Source organism: Panthera uncia, chromosome E1, assembly GCF_023721935.1.
Source record: "Panthera uncia isolate 11264 chromosome E1, Puncia_PCG_1.0, whole genome shotgun sequence".
In the NCBI taxonomy this organism is placed as follows: domain Eukaryota; kingdom Metazoa; phylum Chordata; class Mammalia; order Carnivora; family Felidae; genus Panthera; species Panthera uncia.
In genome coordinates, this window is record NC_064814.1 from 49,028,220 (window position 1) to 49,051,578 (window position 23,359).

Genomic DNA, 23,359 nt, shown 5'->3' on the forward strand with positions numbered 1-23,359 from the left:
GATTATTCACAGAGGCCATACCATCCCTGACGTTTAAGGGCCAATGACAGCTGGGTTTGAATCCTGGCCCCATCATAAACTCTGTGATTGGGGCAAGTCGCTTAGCCTCCTTGATCCAAAGAAAGTGTCTCCATCTGTAAAGTGGGGGCGATACCTACCTACGTCATAGGGTTACGGTGAAGATTTACAGAGACACCCACACAAAACACTTAGCCGTGCCTTGCCAGGCTCGGAGTGGCACAGAGTAGCTGCTCTCCCGTCACTGCAGTGTTTCCGTAACTAACTGTGTCAGAAGGGGAGCGTGTGAAAGTCTGCAACAGTCTCGGAGTGGGGCGTATGGGCACCTGCTCCCCTTCCGGCAGGAAGTCTTCCTGGAAGTGAACAGAGAGCAGGGCCAAAGCCGGCCGAGCACTGCCAGTGGATAGCTCTGAGCATACGCCTTCCCGGTCTGTTCCAGAAGAGCCCAGAGCTGGGGGTGGGCAGAGCAAGGGAAGATAGGCAGTCTCCAGAAGACTCGGAGAACGCTAGGAAGACACTGGTTCAGGCTGAGGATGTCGGGCGGGGAGAAGTTTAATAATGTCCTAAACCATGAGAAAGGGGAGCAGGGCGCAAAGCCAGCACTGGGTCTGGCTGGGCCAGCTCTCACCAGCTCTCACCCTCTCACCCGTCCCTGGAAAGCTGCATTGATCCTACAGAGCCCGATACTACTCTGGGAGTCCCATCCCGGGCACGTTCCCTACCTATGGGGTTCTCTTCCTGGTTCGTGTGAGTGGGACATTAATTATTTCATTCCCCTATATTTGCATTTGGAAAGAAGGTGGAATTTGAAGGGAAGAATCTGGCTGGTGAATGGGTCGAAACAGAAGGCTTAGTCTGGGGGAAATAACAGGGAAAACGAGAGAAGGGAGCCAAGAAAAGATCATGGCAGACAGGAGCGGTCCAGATGAGACAAGCCGTCTGGGTACATCCGTTTGGAAATAATTTGATTGGGTTCAGAGAGTTCCAGGAGAATAAAGAAGGGAGTAATGATACAAGTGGAATAACCCTGAGAATTTTGCCTCCGAGCAAGTGACTTCTCAGTCTTTGAAAAAGAGTTGAACATTTTCCGGGTGCTCTGCCCAGAAGGTGGCCATATTTGTTGCCAGAGGGCAACTCCTAAGAGAGGAGTTTAGATCTTGAGTTTTGACTAAGACAGCAGAATCACCTTATGTTTTCACAAAGTAAGCCCTGGGTTAGTCATTACAAAGTCGTTGTAGTCATAACGTAAAAGGATGCCTTGATCAAACAGGTATCTTACTTAAGGCGTCTTCCTAAGTCACACGGACATGTTACAGGTTGGTTCTGTACTAACTGGTAAAAGTACTCAGTAATTCTCTTCAAGAACCACTCAGGCTATGTCAGCTCATTAACGAGGGGAGTCCTAATGAAATTAGTTACTGTGTAGCTGTCAACCCAAGAACGCGCTCATTGTTGCCATGGAAACCAGCATGAAAAATTGTGGGTCAAGGGGCGCCTGGCTGGCGCGCTCAGAAGAGCATGTGACTCTTCATCTTGAGGTCATGGGTTCGAGCCCCACACTGGGTGTGGAGATCACTTAAATAAATCAATGAACTTAAAAAAAAAAAAAAACAACTGTGGGCCAAGAAAGAAAAATAACTGATGCTAACGCCAATAAAGTACACAAGAAGTAACACAGAATAAAAAAAGTAATCATAATACCTGAAACCAAGCTGAGACTACTAAGGTTCGGAACTAATCATACAACTGAAATCATGGATGAGTTTTCTCAGAAACTCTTGTAGAAAACAATGGCAAAGTCTTTAAATACATTTTTCCACCTGTAGCCATGTTCGCGTGGCCGGTATACGGCAGGGCGGTGGAATGAGTCCAGGTAGAATCTTGGACACATGCCACCTCGAGCTAATCACTTTAAGTAGGAAGAGAAGCTGGCTGGCCCTGGCTGAGGGGTGCTGTCGGTTGAAATGGCGTCCTCCAGCCAGGAAAAGGAGACAAGAACAGGAAGAGGGCCCAGCCCGAGCTAGGCTGGGGAGGGGGCCTATTGTTTTTGTTTTAGGTGGCTAATGGGGTCTCGTGGGATGTGGTGAGGCTCCCGGGGCTACTTGGCACCAACTATGACCCCTCTGTCAGGGACCGTTAATTAGACCTCCAGGTTCTATGAGTGTGGCTGCTGGAGTTCGCTGTCACCTGCTAGTGTTTGTTTGTTTGTTTTTAAATTTTTTTTAACGTTTATTTATTTTTGAGACAGAGAGAAACAGAGCATGAACGGGGGAGGGTCAGAGAGAGAGGGAGACACAGAATCTGAAACAGGCTCCAGGCTCTGAGCTGTCAGCACAGAGCCCGATGCGGGGCTCGAACTCACAGACCGTGAGATCATGACCTGAGCCGAAGTCGGACGCTTGACCGACTGAGCCACCTAGGCGCCCCTGCTGGTGTTTTTTAAAGTGCATTTTTCTGGTTTGTTTCTTTATTTTATTTAAAAAAATTTTTTTTTAATGTTTATTTTTGAGAGAGACAGAGCTCGAGCAGGGGAGGGGCAGAGAGAGAGGGAGACACAGAATCTGAAGCAGGCTCCAGGCCCTGAGCTGTCAGCACGGAGCCCGATGCGGGGCTCGAACTCACCGACTGTGAGATCCTAACACTTAACAGACTGAGCCATCCAGGCGCTCCTGGTTTGTTTCTTTGAAAGGATGCCGCATCACCTGTGGTTTTGGTCTTCTGTGTCACACCCTTGGTCATGAGAATCCGCAGAGGCAGAGTTAGAGCTGAATAAGCCCCTAGAGAGCATTTACTCCTGTCCCATCGCGCTACTGATGGAAGAAACGGGCTCAGGGAGGTCAGGACATGGCGGGCCACACCTCATGCAGGAATGAGAGCCCTGGGCGCTGATCACGAGACTCAGGCTGCTTTCCACAACTTTGTATGTGGGCTTTCCCCTTAGGCCTTTGACTACATCCTGCCACTTTGCACAATGTTTCTTCCATAAAATGTTTTTGTTAGGGGCGGGTAACTGCCCTACAATGTCAGATCCGACCAATTAAAATATGCTCCGTTAATTTTTATTTTATTTTTCTAAAGATTTGTTTTCATGTTTATTTTTTTGAGAGAGAGAGAGAGAGCAGGGGAGGGGCAGAGAGAGAGGGGGGGACAGGGGATGCAAAATGAACTCTGTGCTGATAGCAGTGGGGGGCTCGAACCCATGAACCATGAGATTGCGACCTGAGTCGAAGTTGGACGCTTAACTGACCGAGTCACCCAGGCACTCCCATTAGTTTTTAAATGATACCCATTTTTGTCCAAAAAGAAGAAATCGGCTATGCTTCTATGAACTCCAATTTTGAAGTAAATCATTTATATCTATTTGAAAATTAGGTAGGTTGTGTCATTATCAACCCTGAAGCTGCAAGCCCTATGGGCATAGTAGGTCTTGACCCAAGCTGACCTGTTTTAAGGGGATAGGTATATATATATTGTGTGGGTATACAGTCTAAGCCTGTACTGTGATAATAGTATGTATTATACCATATGCTAATATAGTAATACCCTGACCAACCAGGAGCCGTCATTTTGCTGTAACGTCAGAGCATCAATAATATTGCATGTACGTTTTCAATAGTTTGGTAAAAGCCACTGCGAGGTTGTAAAAAGTAGCCTCATGCAAAGGTGTCGTCTTCAACGCAGAATCCTCATCTTGAAGTCCACTCAGAAGCCCCCGTTCTTTGTGATAACAGAGGGAATGTGGAGATGGAGGGGTGGGGGGAAAGTCTGCAACGCCACTCAGCGTGTTCGAGTTGTGGACGTACGTGTTTTTCTTTTCGGTCTTGTGCAGAAGGACGGCCTCTCTAGGACAAACATGAGGAGCGCGGCCAAGGCCTGGAGTCCAGTCATCAAAGCGGGCAGCCATGGGGCGGACCGTGCGCGGCCCCTCCCTGCAGCCTCTTCCGGCATGAAGAGTTCTAAGTCTTCCACCTCGCTGGCGTTTGAGTCCCGGCTCAGCAAGGTACAGACCGAAGCGCCCGCCTGGCGTAGGGCTGCTGGGCGCCCCCGGGCAGGGGGGCCTGGGCGGGAGGATTGAAGAGGGCAGTAATCGAGACCCAGGGCCCAGGGTGCAGTTCTGGGGCCTCGTCTCTCTTCTAGCTTCCCTTACCATCTGGAGATGAGAGTCAGAGATACTATAACCTACCTGCACACATACTCTTGGAAAATCAATATAACATCCTAATGAGAAAAGAAAACTGACAGGCAGTTAGTTTATAATTAAATAATCCGTATTCCCATCTGCGTATGCCTGCGTACGATTGCCGAGGGGCCTGAGGTGCCCCTCAGAGCACCGCAGATGTGGTAGCTGTGACACAGACTGACCCAAGCCCATCGTGTTGATGACTCACATACCACGAAGGATGTTGAGGGAGTGACGTGATGGTTTTCAAATGGTGAACACTCTTGGTGAAGTTCTGAACCAAAATGCAGTCTTCCCTAGTTATTCTCAGAACCTTTCATGTGTCCATCTTAAAGCTGTGCCAGAAGTACATTTTTTAAAAATGTTTATTTATTTCTGAGAGAGAGAGAGAGACAGAGACAGAGAATCCCAAGCAGGCTCCGCACCGTCAGCACAGAGCCCCGTGTGGGGCTCGAACCCGCGAACTGTGAGATCACGACCTGAGCCGAAATCAAGAGTCGGATGCTCAACTGATTGAGCCACCCAGGCGCCCCAGAAGTACATTGTTTTTACGTGTAAAGCAAGAGGATGCTTGAGGCTCAGATAATAATAAAAAGGCATGCCACCTTTGGGAATGTCTTTGCAAGATTGTCACATGCAAGATTGTCTGGGTTCCCTGTTCTCTCACCCATTAAATATATAAGTAGCGCCACCAGTTGGGGTGATGACTAAAAATGCCCCCAACACATTTCCAGCATGCTCCCTGAGGGTCAGCGCTGTCCCTATTGAGAACAGTTTTTCTAGGTGTTAGTGCCTGTTCTCGTGAATTTTAATACCACAGTTGACGCTTGAATGCGGGTTTGAACTGCACGAGTCCACTCATATGCCGATTTTTTACAGTACGGTACCGTAAATGTCTATTCTCTTGTGATTTCCTTAACATTTTCTCCTCTCTAGCTTACCTTACTATGCGAATACAGTATGTAATACGTATCACATACAAAACGCATGTTAATTGACTGTTTATGTTATCGGTAAGGCTTCTGGTCCATAGTAGGGTATTAGTAAGTTTGGGGGGAGTCAAAAGTTGTATGTGGATTTTTGACTGCATGGGCATTGGGACCCTTAACCCCTGCGCTGTTCAGGGATCAGCTGTATGAGTAGATGACATCCAAGTTTGCATCTCCATCCAGGTGCCCTCCAGCGGCTTTTGTGACCTCGCCTCTTGGATGTCTGAAAGGCACCTAGAATATAACATGTCCCAGACGGGTTCCTCCCCCTCCCCCTCTCCTGCCCCCAAACCTGCTCCTCACGAATCTTCCCCTTGAACAGCTTCATCCCCTCAGTGGCTCAGGCCAGAGCCCGTGGCCCCATCTTGGGCCCTGTTTCTCTCACGTGCCACAGGCCGTCAGCAAAACGCCATCACTTCCGCCATCAGACTCGATGTCACCTTCAGCCCACTCCCACCGCCGCCCTTGGGACCACCCGGCTCATGCCACCGCCTTCCTTGCACAGCCTTCCTCAGCGGTCTCCGTGCTTTGTCTTTGCACCCTACATTCCGTTCTCAGCAAACGCCAGAGTGGTCCTTCTAACGCATTTGTCGTGTCACCTCTCTGCTGGAAAGTCCCTCGGGGCTCCCCGTGTCACTCAGAATGAAAAGCAAAGTCCTTGATGTAGCCGGTGACGGCCTGGAGATCCCATTCCCTCTCAGACGTCATTGCTGTCCCCTCTGCCCTGCCCCCCGAGCTCCGGCCACAGAGCCTCCCGGTGCCCGGCGACACCGTCCCTCCACGAGCCGGGCGCACTCCTTCTGCCCGGAATATTCCTCCTCCCCACCCCTGTTCCTCTGCCACCTCTCCCTTAAGTCTCTGCTCAAATGTCACCTTATCAGATGTCACCCCTGACCACTCACTGTAAAGTGGCCCCCCATACACCCTCCTCACCCTGCCTCATTTTCCTTTTCCGCTCTTACTACCTGCCTGGCGAGTATCTGTCTCGCAGCGGCTAGAATGTAAGCCCCATGAGGGCGGGGACCATGTGCTCTTTGGTTTCTTGCACAGCTCTGTCCCTCACGCTTAGAAAAGCACCTGTCCCCTGGTTGGACACTCAGTACTCGTCAAATGCCTAAGTCCACTGGGTCTGCTGGGAGCGGCAGTGTGATGGCGGCCTGGAGTGAGGGTAGCACAGGCTGGGAGCGGGGCAGACCAGGCTGAGTCGGGATCCTGCCTCGAGCCCTTTCTAGCTGTGAGGGCTCAGGCAAGCTAGGTAGCTGTCCTGAGGAGTAACACGTGGAGAGAGTGATCTACACACAGTTTTGTTTATCATTCTGTTGCCCTGGACTTGCTCATTATTTCCATGGCTTTAATTTTTATTATTCTTGACCTACAGCACATTTGGGACACATTTTTAATGCAGATTTTACATTAATGCATATACTTAAGACCATTAGAGCTCCTGGAATATATCGAGATGTTTTTAAAAGCAGTGTTTAGGGGCACCTGGGTGGCTCAGTCGGTTAAGCGTCCAGCTCGTGATTTTGGCTCAGGTCACGATCTCACGGCTGTTGGGATCAAACCCTGAGTCGGACGACATGCTGACAGTGCGGAGCCTGCTTGGGATCCTCTGTCTCCCTCTATCTCTCTGCCCTCCCCTGCTCGTGCATGTGTGTGTGTGTGTGTGTGCCCTCTCTCAAAATAAACTTAAAAAAAACGCAGCAGACTGCGTTTTCACAAGACCCCCAAGGATTCTGACGCACGCCCGAGTTTGAGAGCCCCTGCTCCAACCCTAACATGTTTTCTTCCTTTGAAGAGGGGATCAGGTGATGTGTGATTTTAGAACTTTGGATTCTACCAGTCCCCACCTTTGTGGAATTGAGAGGAATTTCTTAGTTACATTAATCTGTGAGCTATTTAAACTTTTTCCCTTTATAAGCTTTCACGCGCAGGTGCTCAGCAGCTCAAATACCAGTGGAAGCATTATTGAAAATACTAAACATATCAAAGAAGCGCATACCTGCCCTAGTGATCTTCTGTAACAAACCCAGAAATCTCAAGCAGCGGCAAAGCCGCATTCGGTGACCAGAAAACAAAGCCCCAGATGCAGCCATGAATAGAGAAGGAACAAAAATTACTAAGACAAGTAGCTTTCCGTGTCTGATGTAGCAGCAGCCAAAAAATAGTGACAGAGGAAGAGGTTTGCTTCAGAGGACAAGAAGGACCAGTTTTCAGTCTGTACGGCCCGCCTCCGGGGAGAGCTTCTGCGCAATCGATCTTTCTCAAATGGGATTCTGTGGAGGGCCCAGGGGAAATGAGGTGCTCCCTGTAGAACAGCCTTGCTGCCATCCGAAGTCCGCACGCTGCTGGCCTGTAGCACATCAGCTGTGTCCTTTTGCCTGGAAAGGACAGGATCAGATCTATTTATAACACACAGTGGGACCACGAAGGGGGAAGTCTCCCACTGCTTGCTGAGTCCTGTCCTCTGTGGCCTCCACCTGTCATCTCGTTAAGGACGAAGCTCTTGCAAAAAGGTGGACGAGGAGAGTGGGGAGCAAGCTCTACCCCCTGGGCGCCACACGCAGGGCGCGGAGGTGGGTGGAGGCCTTGGGGGGCTTGCAGGAGACAGTTTCACTTCTGGCCCCAGTGGGTGGGCGGGGGGATCGGGGTGGGGGGGGGAAGAGCCTCCCATTTTGGATTCCCTGTTCTGGTTGGCAGACCGAGCCTTTGCTCTCCTGGCCTTTTGCTGTGGATTTAGATTATTCAACACTTTGCATCCAATTTACTGATCCTAGTACCGTCGGGGGAATCAGATGGAGGAAAACAGAACCAAGTGCACATCATTTGCATTATTGCGTTAGAAACCCCCTTAACTGTAACGATTTCCCTTTTTCATTTGAGGTGTTTGTCTAGGGAATTTTCAACATCTCAAATCAGAATTGATTTTCTTTGGGGACCCGGGGAGGCATCCGGGCATGCTTCTAGGCAGAGCGAATAATAGGTTTTTTTCTATTGAGAAAAAGCTGCTGACATCATGAACTATTGTCATTTAGTGCTAAACACGCATTTCACTGGTGACTTCACAGATAATTTGACAGGCTGGAGAAATGGGGTGCAGGAACCCTTGTTACTCTGAGACAGGAGGTAGAAAAACAATGATGGAGTCCCCGGAAGAAGGGCAATGGAGTGGGGCGCCTGGGTGGCTCCATCGGTTAAGCGTCTGACTTTAGCTCAGGTCATGATCCTGCAGGCTGTGAGTTCGAGCCCCGCGTCGGGCTCTGTGCTGACAGCTCAGAGTCTAGAGCCTGCTTCGGATTCTGTGTCTCCCTCTCTCTCTGCCTCCCCCCACTAATGCTTTATCTCTGTCTCTCTCTCAAAAATAAATAAATATTGAAAAAAAAAAAAAAAGAAAGGCAACAACCCAGATGCCGTATTTAGTCCTTTTGTTAAACTAGGGGTCTGTGCAATTGGCCAGAAAATATGGTTCTGCTCACTTCTAGTGACTAGAAGTACATGTCAATCATCCTTTCCATGTTAGCTATTTGTTTTTAAAATGAATAATTTGTTTAAAGACATTGACTAGAACTTCTGGGCTAATCTTAAGACTTTTACCATCTTCCCTCTTTTTAAAAAAAATTTTTTTTAATGTTTATTTTTGAGAGAGAGACAGAGACAGAGACAGAGAGAGAGACAGAGTGCGAGCAGGGGAGGGGCAGAGAGAGAGGGAGACACAGAATCCGAAGCAGGCTCCAGGCGCCGAGCTGTCAGCACAGAGCCCGACGCGGGGCTTGAACTCACGAACCATGAGATTACGACCTGAGTCGAAGTCAGACGCTTAACCGACTGAACTACCCAGGTGCCCCAGCATCTTCCCTCTTGTAGAAAGGCTACGGGGAATTATTATTTCATGAGTAGAGTCTCACTTTGCGATGGTGGAAAAGGTCCGGAGGTGGATGGTGGGTGGTGATGGTTGCTGAACAGGGAGAATGTACATAATGCCACTGACGTGTACACTTTAAATGGCACATTTTGTGTCGTGTATATTTTACCACAATAAAAAAAAAATCTCTAAAATAACAATGGGGAGAAAAGGAAAAAAGTGGACTAGGATTTGTAAGGGTGGAAGCAAGACTTCACCCCAGTTATAACCCGTCCCCTCATTTTCCTTTTGTTTTTTGTTGAAGCCAAACACACTTAGAATAAAGTATGTGGGGGCGCCTGGGTGGCTCAGTCGGTTGAGCGTCCGACCTCGGCTCAGGTCATGATCTCACAGTGTGAGTTCAAGGCCCGCGTCGGGCTCTGTGCGGACGGCTCGGAGCCTGGAAACTGCTTCGGATTCTGTTTCCCCCTCTCTCTCTGCCCCTCCCCCGCTCATGCTCTGCTCTCTCTCTCTCTCTCTCTCTCTGTCAAAAATAAAAATAAACATTAAAAAAAATTTTTTTAAAAAGTGTGAGAACCACACACAAAAATAAATAAATAAACAAACAAATAAATAAATAAAATAAAGTATGTGGAGCGCATTAATCTTAGTCTTAGCCATACAACTCATTGAGTTTTTACATGTGGCCATATCTATATAAACCACCACCAAGTCAAGATATAGAACATTCCGCCCCCCCGCCCCAACCCCAGAAGCTTCCTTCCCAGTCAGTAACACCCCCGGAGGGAACCACTATTTTGACTTCTATCACCATCATTTGGTTTTTACCAATTCTTAGCTCTGTAAAAAGTGGAATCAGGAAGGGTATACTCTTGTATGTCTAATTTCTTTCACTTGGCGTCTCTGTGGGATCCATTCATCTATTGGTGTATCAGTAATTCCTTTTTTTTTCTTTTTTTACTGTGTACTTTCTGTTGTCTACTAAGTCATTCTTTAACTCTCTCCTCTTGCTGGTGAACACATGGATTGTATTTTTGGGGGCTCTCATAAATACAGCTGCTGTGAACATTCTTTTGATGAGCCCATGTCCTCATTTCTCTCTTGGATATAGATTTAGGAGTGGGATGGCTGAATCATAGCGTGCAGATATTCACCTCTAACAGATACTGCCAGCTTTACAGAGCGGCTTATCGGTACATACTCCCACAAGCAGAGCATGAGAGTTCCCGTTGCTTCACAACCTCACCAACACTTGGTTTTGTTTTGTTTTGTTTTGTTTTGTTTTCTTTCAAACCATTCTGGGGTGTGTATTGTTAATACCCTGAAATCTAAACAATGCAAAAATGGAAATTTTTTTTTTAATTGTGCAAATATTTAAACACCTACCCTTCAGTAAATGACCCCAAAGCCAGTAGAGTGGGATGGAGCTGGCCCTTTGGGCTCTCAAGCCAGGGTGGGTGGCAGGGACTGCCTGCTCCAGGCCTCCATTGATTTGAGGGCTTTCCCATACTGCTCTCTCCAGATGTCAGATATATTCGGGATGGCTCCGGGCATCTGCCTGGCTCCAGTCTTCTAGCACTGTTCCTCTTCAGGAACATTCTTTCGAGAAGACTTACGGTGGTTGAGAAAATTTATTTGCAGTGTCTCTCACTGACCCTGACTGTAATTTACTTGGGCCAGAGCTGTGAGCTCATTTAGGGGCTCCCCCTCTTAGATTTCAGTTCCTTTTAACACATGTTTGTTTTCCTGGTTTCGTGACAGGGAAGAAAGCAGAAAAAGGAGTTTCTGCTTTCTTTCTGTCTCCATAAGCAGTGTTCTTCTGGCCTCCAGGAAAGTTCCTTTATTCCCTTTGAACACGTCTGTGTGAGATCATATATGGAGTGCCCGGTATGGAGCACATGTTACATGTTCAGATTGTTTCTATGTCCTCCTTCTACTTCCCCCATATATGTGTATGTGCACATATACATACATATGTATACACGTACATATACACACACACGTACGTATACACACAGACATCTCTATAACTGAGATATGTATTTTTAAGCTATTTTTTGTTGTCCTTGAATTTTCTGCACATTGCCCCATCTTGCCTTTTGTGCATCTCACAGTTCTTTTTTTTATCATCTCCCTCCCTCCCCCCCTTTTTCTAAAATTTTTTAATTTTTTAATTTTTTAAATTTTTTTAATTTTAATTTTAATTTTTTTAATTTTTAAATTTTTAAATTTTTTAAATTTAATTTTTAAATTTTTTATTGTTTTTTAATTTTTTTAATTTTTTTAAATTAAAAAAAAATTTTTTTAATTTTTTTTTAATTTTAATTTTTTTAATTTAATTTTAATTTAAAACCCAGGAAGGCAGGGTTTTTTGTTTTTGTTCTTTAGAGAGAGTGAGCAGGGGAGGGACACAGAGAGAGAACAGAGGATCCAAAGCAGGCTTTACAGCAGAGAGCCCGATGCAGGGCTCGAACTCACAAACTGAGATCATGACCTGAGCCGAAGTCAGGCGCTCAACCGACTGAGCCACCCAGGTGCCCCCAGGAAAGCAGGTTTTTAAAAAAATCATTATTTGAAGTGTGACACGATGGGTCATATTCACCCATCATCTTATACTATTCTTTGAAACAGTAATGGAAGGTCGTACTCTGTCCTGTAAACGATAGACACAGGTTTGTCTAGCTTTGCAAGTTTCCACCTCCCAGTGGGATACTCCTGAAAGTGTCATCACAGCATCTTAACCACAGGGCAGGTGCTATTGCGCTGTGTTTTCTTGGTCTATAGCACTCCCTACTGATGATACATGTTTTCATCCTCTGTCAGCTCAAGAGGGCCAGCAGTGAGGACATGCTCAACAAACCAGGAAGTACGGCCGCTTCTGGGGTAGTTCGACTGAAAAAGACTTCGACAGCTGGAGCCATCTCTGAACTTGCTGAGAGCCGCCTGAGGAGCAACCCAGGTAGGAAGGACCCAGGTCGGAGAGCCCAGGGCAGGAGGGCCCCAGGCAGGAGGGACTCAGAGAGGAGGACCCCAGGCAGGAGGGCCCCGGGCTGGAGGGACTCAGAGAGGAGGACCTCAGGCTGGAGGACCCCAGGCAGGAGGACCCCAGGCAGGAGGGACTCAGGCAGGAGGGCCCCAGGCTGGAGGGACTCAGGCAGGAGGGCCCCGGGCTGGAGGGACTCAGGTGAGAGGGATCCAGATAGGAAGGCCCCAGGTAGGAAGAACCCAGGTGGGAAGGCCCCACGCAGGAGAGCCTCAGGTGAAAAGGACCAGGTGGGAAGGACCCAGGCAGGAGGGACCTGGGTACAAGGGACCTAAGCAGGCCATTCATCTTGGTGTTTTGAAAAACATTCAATGATTCCTGCGTCCCTCCCCTCATCAGAGATGTTTTGCTGGCCCTTACTCTGGGCCAGGAAGGGGTTTAGGCAACGACATCCCTGCCCACGGCGAGTTTACGTCTAGTGAGGAGACTGAGAAGAAACAAAAAGGTAGGAAGGAGTGCTGTGGTTCCCTCTGTCCGTCTCGCTGTCCATCTGTCACCATGTGTGTGTGAAATTCCTCCGAGGCATTTCTGGCAAGCTAGTGTCGGTTCTGGGTTCTTGGTATGAGGTACATATTCGATGAGTGAATGAACGCTGTAGGCCTCTCACGGGCCTGGGTGGACGGCATCCTTCCTGGACCCTGTGGAAGTCTGGGAAAATCCTCCCATAAAGGCTGCTCTGAGTCACTTAGGTGGCAGTGGCCATGGGACCCGGGGAACTTTCTCAGGTTTCGTAGTTTTCTGAGAATCAGAAAAGGGTTTTTTAACCATTATATGTGAGTTCAGAGCTTGGAAAGCATAAAACACCAGGAATGTATTTGATTTTATTTTGGTAAGAAAGCTAAGATTTCCATGGTCCAACTGTTTTAGTGTAGATCTCCCTGTATTGCTAAATTGTCTGAGATGAGATGGGAAAATAGCTGAATTATGTCATTAGTACTTTATAATGGAGGTTGAATGGTAGTATACTTATGATTTTTTGTGTCTGCATAAAATACCACAACCCAGATTAGCTCTCCAAAGGTGTATTTTAATGTACTCAGTTTTCTAAAAGTTGAATCTATGAAGAGTATATGTGGCTTTTTTTTTTTTTTTTGATGTAAGGGCCTCATGTTTCTATACAATGGTTTTACTATTTTAAAGACTACTTTCATACTAAATACACACATTTGGATTTAAAAATACAACAAATGAAAGTACAACTTCTTTCTATCACGCCGGCCGAAACACGAGTTTCAAAAGTTGACAAAGCCCCATTTTAAAAAAAATGACAAAAAGATCTCACTCTGAAATATTGATGTAAAAGTGTGAGATCCAGGGTCACCTGGGTGGCTCAGTCAGTAGTAAGCCAGTAAGTCAGTGACTCTGGATTTCGGCTCAGGTCATGACCTCACGGTTCGTGAGTTCGAGCCCCGCATCGGGCTCCTCGCTGACCGTGTGGGGCGTGCTTGGGATTCTCTCTCTCCCCCTCTCCCTGCCCCTCCCCCCACTCAAAATAAATAAGCTTTAAAAAAATGTGGGATCGGAATATTAGCAAATAGAATTCAAGAAGAAATTAAGAGAATAATAGTATACATCGCAACGAAGTGGATTTATGCCAAGAAAGCCTTAATGTTTGGAAATTTAGTAATATAATCTATTGTACAATATCGGTAGACCAAGGAAGGAGAACCATTGGTCATCTCAGTAGAGGTGGAAGACACATTTGGCAAAATTATCAATCTTTCCGTTTTTATTTTATTTTTAAAAATTTTTTTTTTTTAACATTTATTTATTTTTGAGACAGAGAGAGACAGAGCATGAACAGGGGAGGGGCAGAGAGAGAGGGGGACACAGAATCCGAAACAGGCTCCAGGCTCTGAGCCATCAGCACAGAGTCCGACGCGGGGCTCGAACTCACGGACCGTGAGATCGTGACCTGAGCCGAAGTCGGACGCTTAACCGACCGAGCCACCCAGGCGCCCCAATCTTTCTGTTTTTAAAAACAAACTTTCGGTTTGCTACAAATGTATGGATACTTGTCTAGTGGTATGACGTATATGTATCTCAAACCAAAGCCAGAACTGTCCTCAATGGTGGAATCCTGGAAGTCTTCCCATTAAAATCAAGAATGATTCAAGATGGCCCATCACTGGGGGCGTCTGGGTGGCTCAGTTGGTTAAGCGTCCAACTCTTCATTTTGGCTCAGGTCATGATCTCGCGGTTTGTGCGTTTAAACCCCGCGTTGGGCTCTGGGCTGACAGCACGGAGCCTGCTTGCGATTCTGTCTCTCTCTCTCTCTCTGCCCCTCCCCTGCTTGCTCTCTATCTATCTCTCAAAAGTAAATAAAAATAAACAACAGCAACAACAAAAGATTGCCCATCATTATCCCTGTCAACTAAGTTTTTCTGCAAGTATTAACCAGGGCAGTGAGACAGAGGAACAATTGCTACATAAATATTAGAAATGAGGAAACAAAATGATGATTTTATACAGAGGATAACATCGTACGCTTAGAAAAATGCCTAGAATTTCCTGAACATTTGGGGCGCCTGGATGGCTCAGTCGGATGAGCGTCCAACTTTGGCTCAGGTCATGATCTCATGGTTCATGAGTTCGAGCCCTGCATCGAGCTCTGTGCTGACAGCTCAGAGCCTGGAGCCTGCTTCGGATTCTGTGTCTCCCTCTCTCTCTGCCACTCCCCCCGCTCATGCTCTGTCTCTCTCTCTCTCTCTCTCTCTCTCTGTCAAAAATAAATAAACATAAAAAAAAATTAAAAAAAAAAAGAATTTGCTGAACATTTTATCATTAGAAAAAACTTAGAATGCCCTGCAATCTATTAGATACAATAAGAGTTTAGTGTGTGGTTGTAGAATACAAAATATAAGTCACTTTCCTATCAGTGACTGGTTGGAAAAGATAAATAATGTAAGAAATGATCCCATTTATAAAGGAATGTAAAAGGTAAAATATATATAGGAATAAACTTAATATTATAAGAGACCATAAATATTTTTTTGGGGGGGGGTGCAAGTGAGCAAGGGACAGAGAGAGAGAGAGAGAGAGAGAGAGAGAGGTACGGAGAGAGAGAGAGACAGAGAGAGAGAAAGCGGGGCTCACCCAGGGCTCATGTTTTACCCGAAGTGGGGCTTGAGCTTACCTGATGCAGGGCTCGAACTCACAAACTGCGAGATCATGACCTGAGCCGAAGTCAGATGCTTAATGACTGAGCCACCCAGGTGCCCAAGAGACTGTATTTTTAAAAAAATAATCTTAAAATTCTTTTGAAGGACATAAAAGGAGAAATAAATAAGTAGAAGGATATATATACATGGTTCCTGAATAGGAAGGTTAAATATAATAAATATTTAATAAGTATAATATCTTAAATATAATAACATTGTCTAAATTACTTTATGAATCTCTTTTCACCCCAATGAAGGTATCCGCGGAAATTGACTGGGAGTGCAAACACTGGGAAAATGATACTGGGTTTATCTAAAACAGTAGTTCCCAATGGGCAGCCCTCTTGCCCACCACCCTAACCCAAGGAACAATTGGCAATGTCTTCAGACATTTTTGATTTTCATAATTAGGGGTGTGCTACTGACACCTAGTGGGTGGAGGTCAGGGTGGCTGCTAAACGCATAAGACAGCCCCCCACAATAAAGAATTATCCAGCCCAAAACGTTAATAGTACCTTTGTGGATAGGTCCTGATCTAGAAGACTAAATATTTGTCAATAATCAGAAAATTTCTAAAAAAACAGTAACCAAGGGACTAAGTTTAAGCATCTTGGAACTGGAGAACCAATAGGCAGTTCAATGGACGATGGAGAAAGTCCAGATTGCATTGGACTAGTATATATATAGGATAGTATAGGACAAAGTAGCATCTTATATCAAGACTGGTAATTCATTCGTAAGTAACGACTGATTGATGGGGCGCCTGGGTGGCTCAGTCGGATAAGCGGCCGACTCTTGATGGTGGGTCAGGTCATGATCTCGGTTCGTGAGATTGAGCCCCACATTGGGCTCTGCACTGACAGTGCTAAGCCTGCTTGGGATTCTCTCTCTCCCTCTCTCTCCACCCCTCCCCTGCTTGTGCTCTCTCTCTCTCAAAATAAATAAATAAACACTTAAAAAGTATTAAAAAAATAACGACTGGGTCTTTGGGAAAAAATAAAATAGGATTCTTATCTCATTCCTACCATCAAAATAAATTCCAAGCCGATTAAAGATTTAGACATTAAAAAGTGAAACCATGAACGTACAAAGAGAAAAACATCAGAGTCAATTTGTAGTCTTGACCTTGGAAGGGCCTTTCTAAGTAGGAGCAAACACAGAAGCCATATAAGAAAAGATGAAAAATCACATAAATATAAAAAAACTGCCTCGTAAAAAGAGGAAGCTATTTGCAATACATGTAACAAAGGGCTTATGTCCAAAGAGTTTATATAAATCAATAAGAAAAAGAAAAATAGTACAATAGGAAAATGGCTAATTCACATACACACACACACACACACACACACATACGCACACAAGCCACTAGAAAGATGCTAAGTCTCACATATAGGTAAAGAAATGTAAGTCAGAATAATAAGTAGATATACTATTTCCCCTAATAAATTAGCAAAAATGAAAGTGGTTGATAACTTCTCATGTTCTTAAGGGTGAAGGAAGCTGGCACTCCACATACACTTGATGCACAAAGATGGTTAGGTAATATCTGTCTGCATTTGAAATATGTATAGTCTTTCACCAAGGATTTCTGCTACTCAGCATTTAATATGACTGATTTACTTGAAAAAAGGATGACAATATATATAGACAGTTGTGGCATTCTTATAATAGGAAAATACTGGAAACACCTAAACGTGTATCAGTACAGAGCTGGTTGCATAATGTGAGGGTGATGCTGTGGAATACTATGCAGCTACGAAAACGGACACAGTAGATTTGTATGTAACCAACAGGGGAAGATCAAAGTACATTACTCAGTGGGGAAAAGCCCATGGTGCTTATAGTACGATCTTTAATTTTTTCAAATATACATTAATACTATATTTGAAATCACAACTTTTTTTTCTGGAGGGATATAAAAATGGTTATCGTTGAGGAGTTACCTGAACTGAAAGTGGTGGGGGAAAGAGACTTCAGGTGGGATCTTTCTATACTGTTTGAAAAATTTTAAACCTATCCATACAATGCTTTAAAAATTAAAAACAGAGTAAATACAGGTCAAAACCTAAAGGGTTTGTTTGTTTGTTTGTTTTGCCAAATCTTCCACTTCTACTTGCTTTTGTGATGTTTGTTTAACCATTTTGTTGATGAACTATTTGTTTGATCACAGCATGTGCTCCCTTGTTTCAGGATTCCAGAGAAAGACTTGGGTTTCATCCTGGCTCCTCAAGTGGGCTCACTCCCACACCTCCTAGGGCAATAGCCTGTTTAATTGTCAAATTAAGGAAGTACTTGCATATCTGCTACATAGTGATGCTCTCAAGACAGAGATCTTGAAGACTTCCTAAACTGTAATGGGCTAGTGGGTTGCAAGGCACAGTTACGATTCCTAAAGTTGCCATACGAATTCAGTTTGCCACCTTCTTTACTATAACGAAATTATGTCCTTTGAATTAATGGAGTTGCATTCGAAAATGACAGCTTGCCTCTGGAACTTTTATTTTGAAACGCGGGCAGTCCTCAACAATTTTCTAACCAGCTTTTTGGACGGCTGGCGCCTCCGTGCATTGTCGTGTATCCCTAAACTGCCTCGTTCACGGTGAATCAGACCTGTGCATCAGCCGGTGAGCCAGCTGTTAAGCCACACGGTGATGCTTCCCGTCAGCCAGGCTTGTCTGTTGTAGATACAGGGGTGTTAGGTGGCCATTTGAATATTGGATCACGTTTTTTTTCTCTCTCTCTCTTTCTCTCATACACACGAGAAACAGGGAAACAAAAGTGCTGGTACTTTTGTAGTAATAAGTGCAGGTTTTAAAATCTCAATACCATGGCAACAAAGATGGAAGTGATTTAGTTTGTTAGAAACGGCACCCCCATTGGATGTTGGATTTACAAGCCTGCTTGAGATTCTCTCTCTTCCTGTCTCTCTGCCCCTCCCCTACTTGTGAGCTCTCTGTCTCTTAAAATAAGTAAATAAACATTAAAAAAAAAAAAACAAAGAAAAAGAATGAAAACAAAGAAAATAAGCAAAATGCTAACAATATGTAGTTGATTTCCTCTTAAAGGAAAGTTGCAACTATAAATTATATATATAGACTCTTAGGGAACAGAGTTCTTTTTATGGCCCTCAAGTCTTAGTTTCTGAACTTTTGGCCTTGGGACAAGTTTTCCATAATGCATGGTATGTGTTATTTCTGTTTTCTTTCAACTGCATTAATTTTATTTTTTTAAGTTTATTTGTTTATTTTGAGAGAGAAAGAATAAGTAGGGTGGAGGGGTGGGAGAGAGAGACAGAGAGAGAGAGAGAGAGAGAGAGAGAGAGAGAGAGAGAGAATCCCAAGCAGGTTCCACATTATCAGCGCAGAGCCTGATGCAGGGCTTGAACTTAACAAACCGTGAGATCAGGACCTGAGCTGAAATCAAGAGTCGGACGCTTAACCGACTGAGCCACCCAGGCGCCCCTCAACTGTACTAATTTTAACAAGGATCTTAGCATGAAATTATAATATGGTATTATAGTTTTAAACTCACAATAGTTAAACCTGCGACCAGCCTGTATCGCGTGCACCCTGTCCTGGGAATCGATCCGTCGTTAGGGAGAACCACTCAAACCCAGTACCAGCAGAAAATGCTCCGTGCTTTAGTAATAATAATTTCATGGTTGCTCACACTCGCACATAGTGCTAACTCGCCATCTGACCCAGGTCTTGAATGGGAGAGCATGGAGTTTCTGGAAGCCTTTCCTAGAATATTTCAAGAACAACAGTTTCCACACTCCACATCCACTCCTGCTGATTTTCTTTCTAGATCAATATTATTAACCTATCTGCGTTCCAGCCCAGATACGTTCTTCTTCCTTTTGTCCCTAAGGTGCCCTTTGTATATATCTCATCTTACCCTGTCGGGGTAGATTTAGACAACACGATGGTCCCTCGTGCGTAGGCACTTGCCCTCCCTGCTTTCGCCATTGGCTGCTCATCTCAGGGTCCCACAAAAGGTGGGGAGAGCCCCCACAAAGCTACAAAGGAATCCAGCCACTAGATGGCAACCTTGTCAAGACACTGCCGTGCCCTTCTGCTATGAGCCCGGTGCCGAGGCACGGTTTCATTACGAGACTTGAGAAGCAATCCTCCTTTCACTTATTCACTAATTCAACAGATATTTTTGAGTGCCTCCTATGTGCCCCGCACTGCTCTAAGCAAAAAGAACCATCGGTGAAGAGGAAAGAGATGCCTGCGTTCATGAGCGCGACGTGGAAGAGGTGATGACATCAGCCAGGTAGAAAGGGGTGACCCACAGTGAGAGGCCACTGTGGCTGCAGCTGCGTGAGCGAGGACAGCAGTGGGAGGCGAGGGCAGAAAGGCCAAGGAACAGAAGAGTGACATGATCTGACTTCATTCCTTTTTTTTTTTATTTTTAAAAATTTTTATTTTTGAGAGAGTACACATGCAAGTGCGTTGAGGGTGGGGGAGCAGAGAGAGAGAGAGAGAGAGAGAGAGAGAGAGAGAGAATCCCAAGCCCGGCTCCGGGCTCGAACTCACGAACAGTGAGATCGTGACCTGAGCCGAAACCAAGAGTCGGATGCTCAACCGACTGAGCCACGCAGGTGTCTCCTGACTTCATTCTGAAAGGAGTCCTTGGCTGCTTGTTGAGAGGGGACGAATGGAGTGGGGAGGCCAGACCAGAGGCTGGGAAAGAGGTGGCCTGGGCAGGGTTGTAGCCGTGGAGCTGGGAGCAGTAGCCAGGTTCTGGGTATAGTTTGAAGGGTGGAGTCAATGGCTTTAAACGCCCCTGATGGGTTCTTTTGAACTGTGGTAAAAGACGCATGACATAACAATTATCTTCAGAAGCATTTCTAAGGGTACAGTTCAGCGGCGTTAAGCACGTTCACAGTGGCCTGCAGCCATGCCCCCCTCCCCCGTCCACCCACAGAGCACTTTTCCTCCCGCACAACTGAAACTCTGTCCCCGCTCAACACTAGCTCCCCACTCCTTCCTCCCCCGCCCCCAGCGCCTGGCAACCAGCATTCTACTTTCTGCCTCTGTGAATTGCCAGTTCTAGAGACTCCATACAAGTGGAGTCAGGCAGTCCTTATCCTTTCGTGCCTGGCCTATCTCATTTAGCATAACGTCCTCAAGGTTGAACCGTGCTGGAACAAGTGCCAGAATTCCCTTCTTCTTTTTTTTTTCTTTAAGGCTGAATTCCATGACGCTGTATGCACACGTCACATTTCGTTTGTCCATTCATCCATCAGTGGATGTTGGTGTCGTTCACACCTCTTGGATCCGGTGAATAATGTCACCATGAACGTGGGTGTGCAAGTAGCCGTCCCCGTCCCTGCTCCTGACCCTTTGGGTTTTATGCCTCAGAGTGACATTGCTGATTCTCCCGGTGGGTGTGGGGTAGATGGAGGGTCGGCTTTCTGCTCACGGTATCTGTGGAGCTAGTGAGAGGAGATCTGACGGGCACCCCAGGGATGAGCTTGAACACCAGTCCCTTCTGGAGACAGCGCTTGGCCAGTAGGGTGGCCGGGGTGGGGGGGGGTCCTGTAGCCACACAGGTGAACGTTATAAAAACTGGCACCACACAAAAGTGTTCATTTAGGTGATTGTATACATAGCACATGTGGGATTTAAGAGGATGTCCTTATTTTATTTATTTATTTATTTATTTTTTATTAAAAAAAAATTTTTTTTAACGTTTATTTATTTTTGAGACAGAGACAGAGCATGAACAGGGGAGGAGCAGAGAGAGAGGGAGACACAGAATCTGAAACAGGCTTCAGGCTCTGAGCTGTCAGCACAGAGCCCGACGTGGGGCTCGAACTCACGGACCGTGAGATCATGACCTGAGCCGAAGTCGGACGCTTAACCGACCAAGCCACCCAGGCACCCCAGGATGTCCTTATTTTAAACTGGTATCAGGGTTTTCTAAAAGTTAAGTAAGTTGAATGTTCGGTGCCAGCTGCACCTTGGCCAGACTCTGTGTTAAGGAAGCAGGCTCACTTCCAAAAAGGCGCCCGTGTCCTTGCCTACACAAGCGTCCGCCCATTCCCCAGTTACACGTGTCAGACCAGTGTACCTTGGGCTGCAACCTAAGATGCTTGTCCTCTTTGACCTCTCTAACCTAGAAGGTAGATGTTCTTTAAAAAATTTTTTTTAATCATTTATTTATTTTTGAGAGACAGAGACAGAGCACGAGCAGGAGAGGGGCAGAGAGAGAGAGGGAGACAGAGACAGAGACAGAATCTGAAGCAGGCTCCAGGCTCTGAGCTATGAACACAGAGCTTGATGCGGGACCCGAACCCACAAACAGCGAGATCATGACCTGAGCCGAAGTCGGACGCTTAACTGACTGAACCACCCAGGCGCCCCTAGACGTTCTTTAAAAAAAAAAAAAAAAAAAAAGTTTTTTTATATTTGAAAGAGAGAGAGCACGAGAATGAGCAGGGGAGTGGCAGACAGGGAGAAAGACAGAATTCCAAGCAGGGTGGAAACCTACAAGGTGCTCGAACCCATGAACTGTGGGATTGTGACCTGAGCCAAAATCAAGAGTCAGTCGCTTAACCAACTGAGCAGGCTCAGGTGGGGTTTGGCAGTGTTCCCAAAGTCAAACCCAGTCTGACTCCTGAATTCTTTCCTCCGCCACCTTGTTGCTTCTGCTGGGGTGGGGAGTCTTGTTTTTTCCCCCATCATCTTCATCCAGTGTAGAATTACTGCCAATAGGTCACATTCTTTGCACACTGTGTGCTAACCATTGTTCTATGTGCTTGATACATATCATCTCCTTTAGGCTTTACAATACCCTAGAACATAGGATCATTACTGTCCTTGCCTTTTTTTTTTTTTTTTTTGAAGTAGGCTCCACGTCCAGGGTGGCGCCCAACGGGGGGCTTGAACTCACGACCCTGAGATCATGACCTGAGCGGAGATCAAGAGTCGGATGCTCAACCGACAGAGCCACCCAGGTGCCCTACTGTCCTTGCCATTTTGTAGATCAGGGAGATTAAGCAGCCTGTGCAATTCCATGCTTAGTAAATATTGGGGCTGGGACTTGCTGAAACGTGGGCACAGGTTGGCTTGCTGGCCTTCCTTCCCCTCCTCCTCCTCCTCCTCCGTGCCCTCCTCCTCTCTCTGTTGAATTTATGTCTAGGTTTTATACTTTCATGACTCTGTGCATGGGAATCCTTAGTCATTCTTTAAAAAAAAATTTTTTTTTTTAACGTTTATTTATTTTTGAGACAGAGAGAGACAGAGCATGAATGGGGGAGGGTCAGAGAGAGAGAGGGAGACACAGAATCCGAAACAGGCTCCGGGTTCTGAGCTGTCAGCACAGAGCCCGATGCGGGGCTCGAACCCACGGACCGCGAGATCATGACCTGAGCCGAAGTCGGCCGCCTAAGCGACTGAGCCACCCAGGCGCCCCAGTCATTCTTTTTTAAGTAAGCTCTAGGCCCCATGTGGGGCTTGACTCACAACCCCAAGATCAAGAGTCGCATGCTCTACTGACTGAGGTGGTCAGGCGTCCCCCTTAGTCATTTTTAAAAATATGGAAAGCTTCGTGAATTTGTGTGTCATCTTCCATGGTAACCTCTGTGTCATTCCAGTTTTAGAATGTGCGCTGCCCAAGGGAGCATGCACTGTGTTCTTCAAGTAGGTATTTTCTTTATCTTTGATTTGTAATGCCCTCCCTCTCTTACTGCTGCTAGTGTGAATGGTTTCCAGTTGATTTGCAACTGCTTTCCAAGTAGACAATTCTATCAGCTGCAGATAACAATGCTTGTGGTCTCCTATTCCAGTAGTTGTGCCTTTGTTGTTGTTGTTGTTAAGTGCTTTATTTTAATTCCCGTGTAGTTAACATACGGTGTTATGTTAGTTTCCGGTGTACAAGATAGTGATTCAGCAATTCTGTACGTTACTCAGTACTCATCATGCTAAGTGTGCTCTTAACCCCCGTTACCTGTCACCTACTTCACCCGTCCCCCCCACCACCTCCCCTCTATAGGGGAGTTTGTTCTCTATAGTTTGTTCTCTATAGTTAAGAGTCTGTTTCTCTGTTTCCCTCTCTCTCTCTCTCCTTTTTTTTCTCCCTTTGTTTGTTTCATTT

At 46.0% G+C, this 23,359-nt stretch overlaps 1 protein-coding gene across 11 annotated transcripts in view; it reads left to right on the forward strand.

The window, feature by feature from the left end:
* Nucleotides 1-23,359, forward strand: part of SPECC1 (sperm antigen with calponin homology and coiled-coil domains 1) — a 282,425-nt gene that overhangs the window by 78,692 nt on the left and 180,374 nt on the right. For all 11 annotated transcript variants that reach the window (XM_049638057.1, XM_049638062.1, XM_049638054.1 and 8 more), the window contains 2 exons: nucleotides 3,848-4,018; nucleotides 11,873-12,008. In XM_049638057.1, coding sequence (XP_049494014.1) covers nucleotides 3,872-4,018; nucleotides 11,873-12,008 — 283 coding nt within the window. In that variant the 5' untranslated portion in view covers nucleotides 3,848-3,871. The remainder of the gene's footprint in view (nucleotides 1-3,847; nucleotides 4,019-11,872; nucleotides 12,009-23,359) is intronic.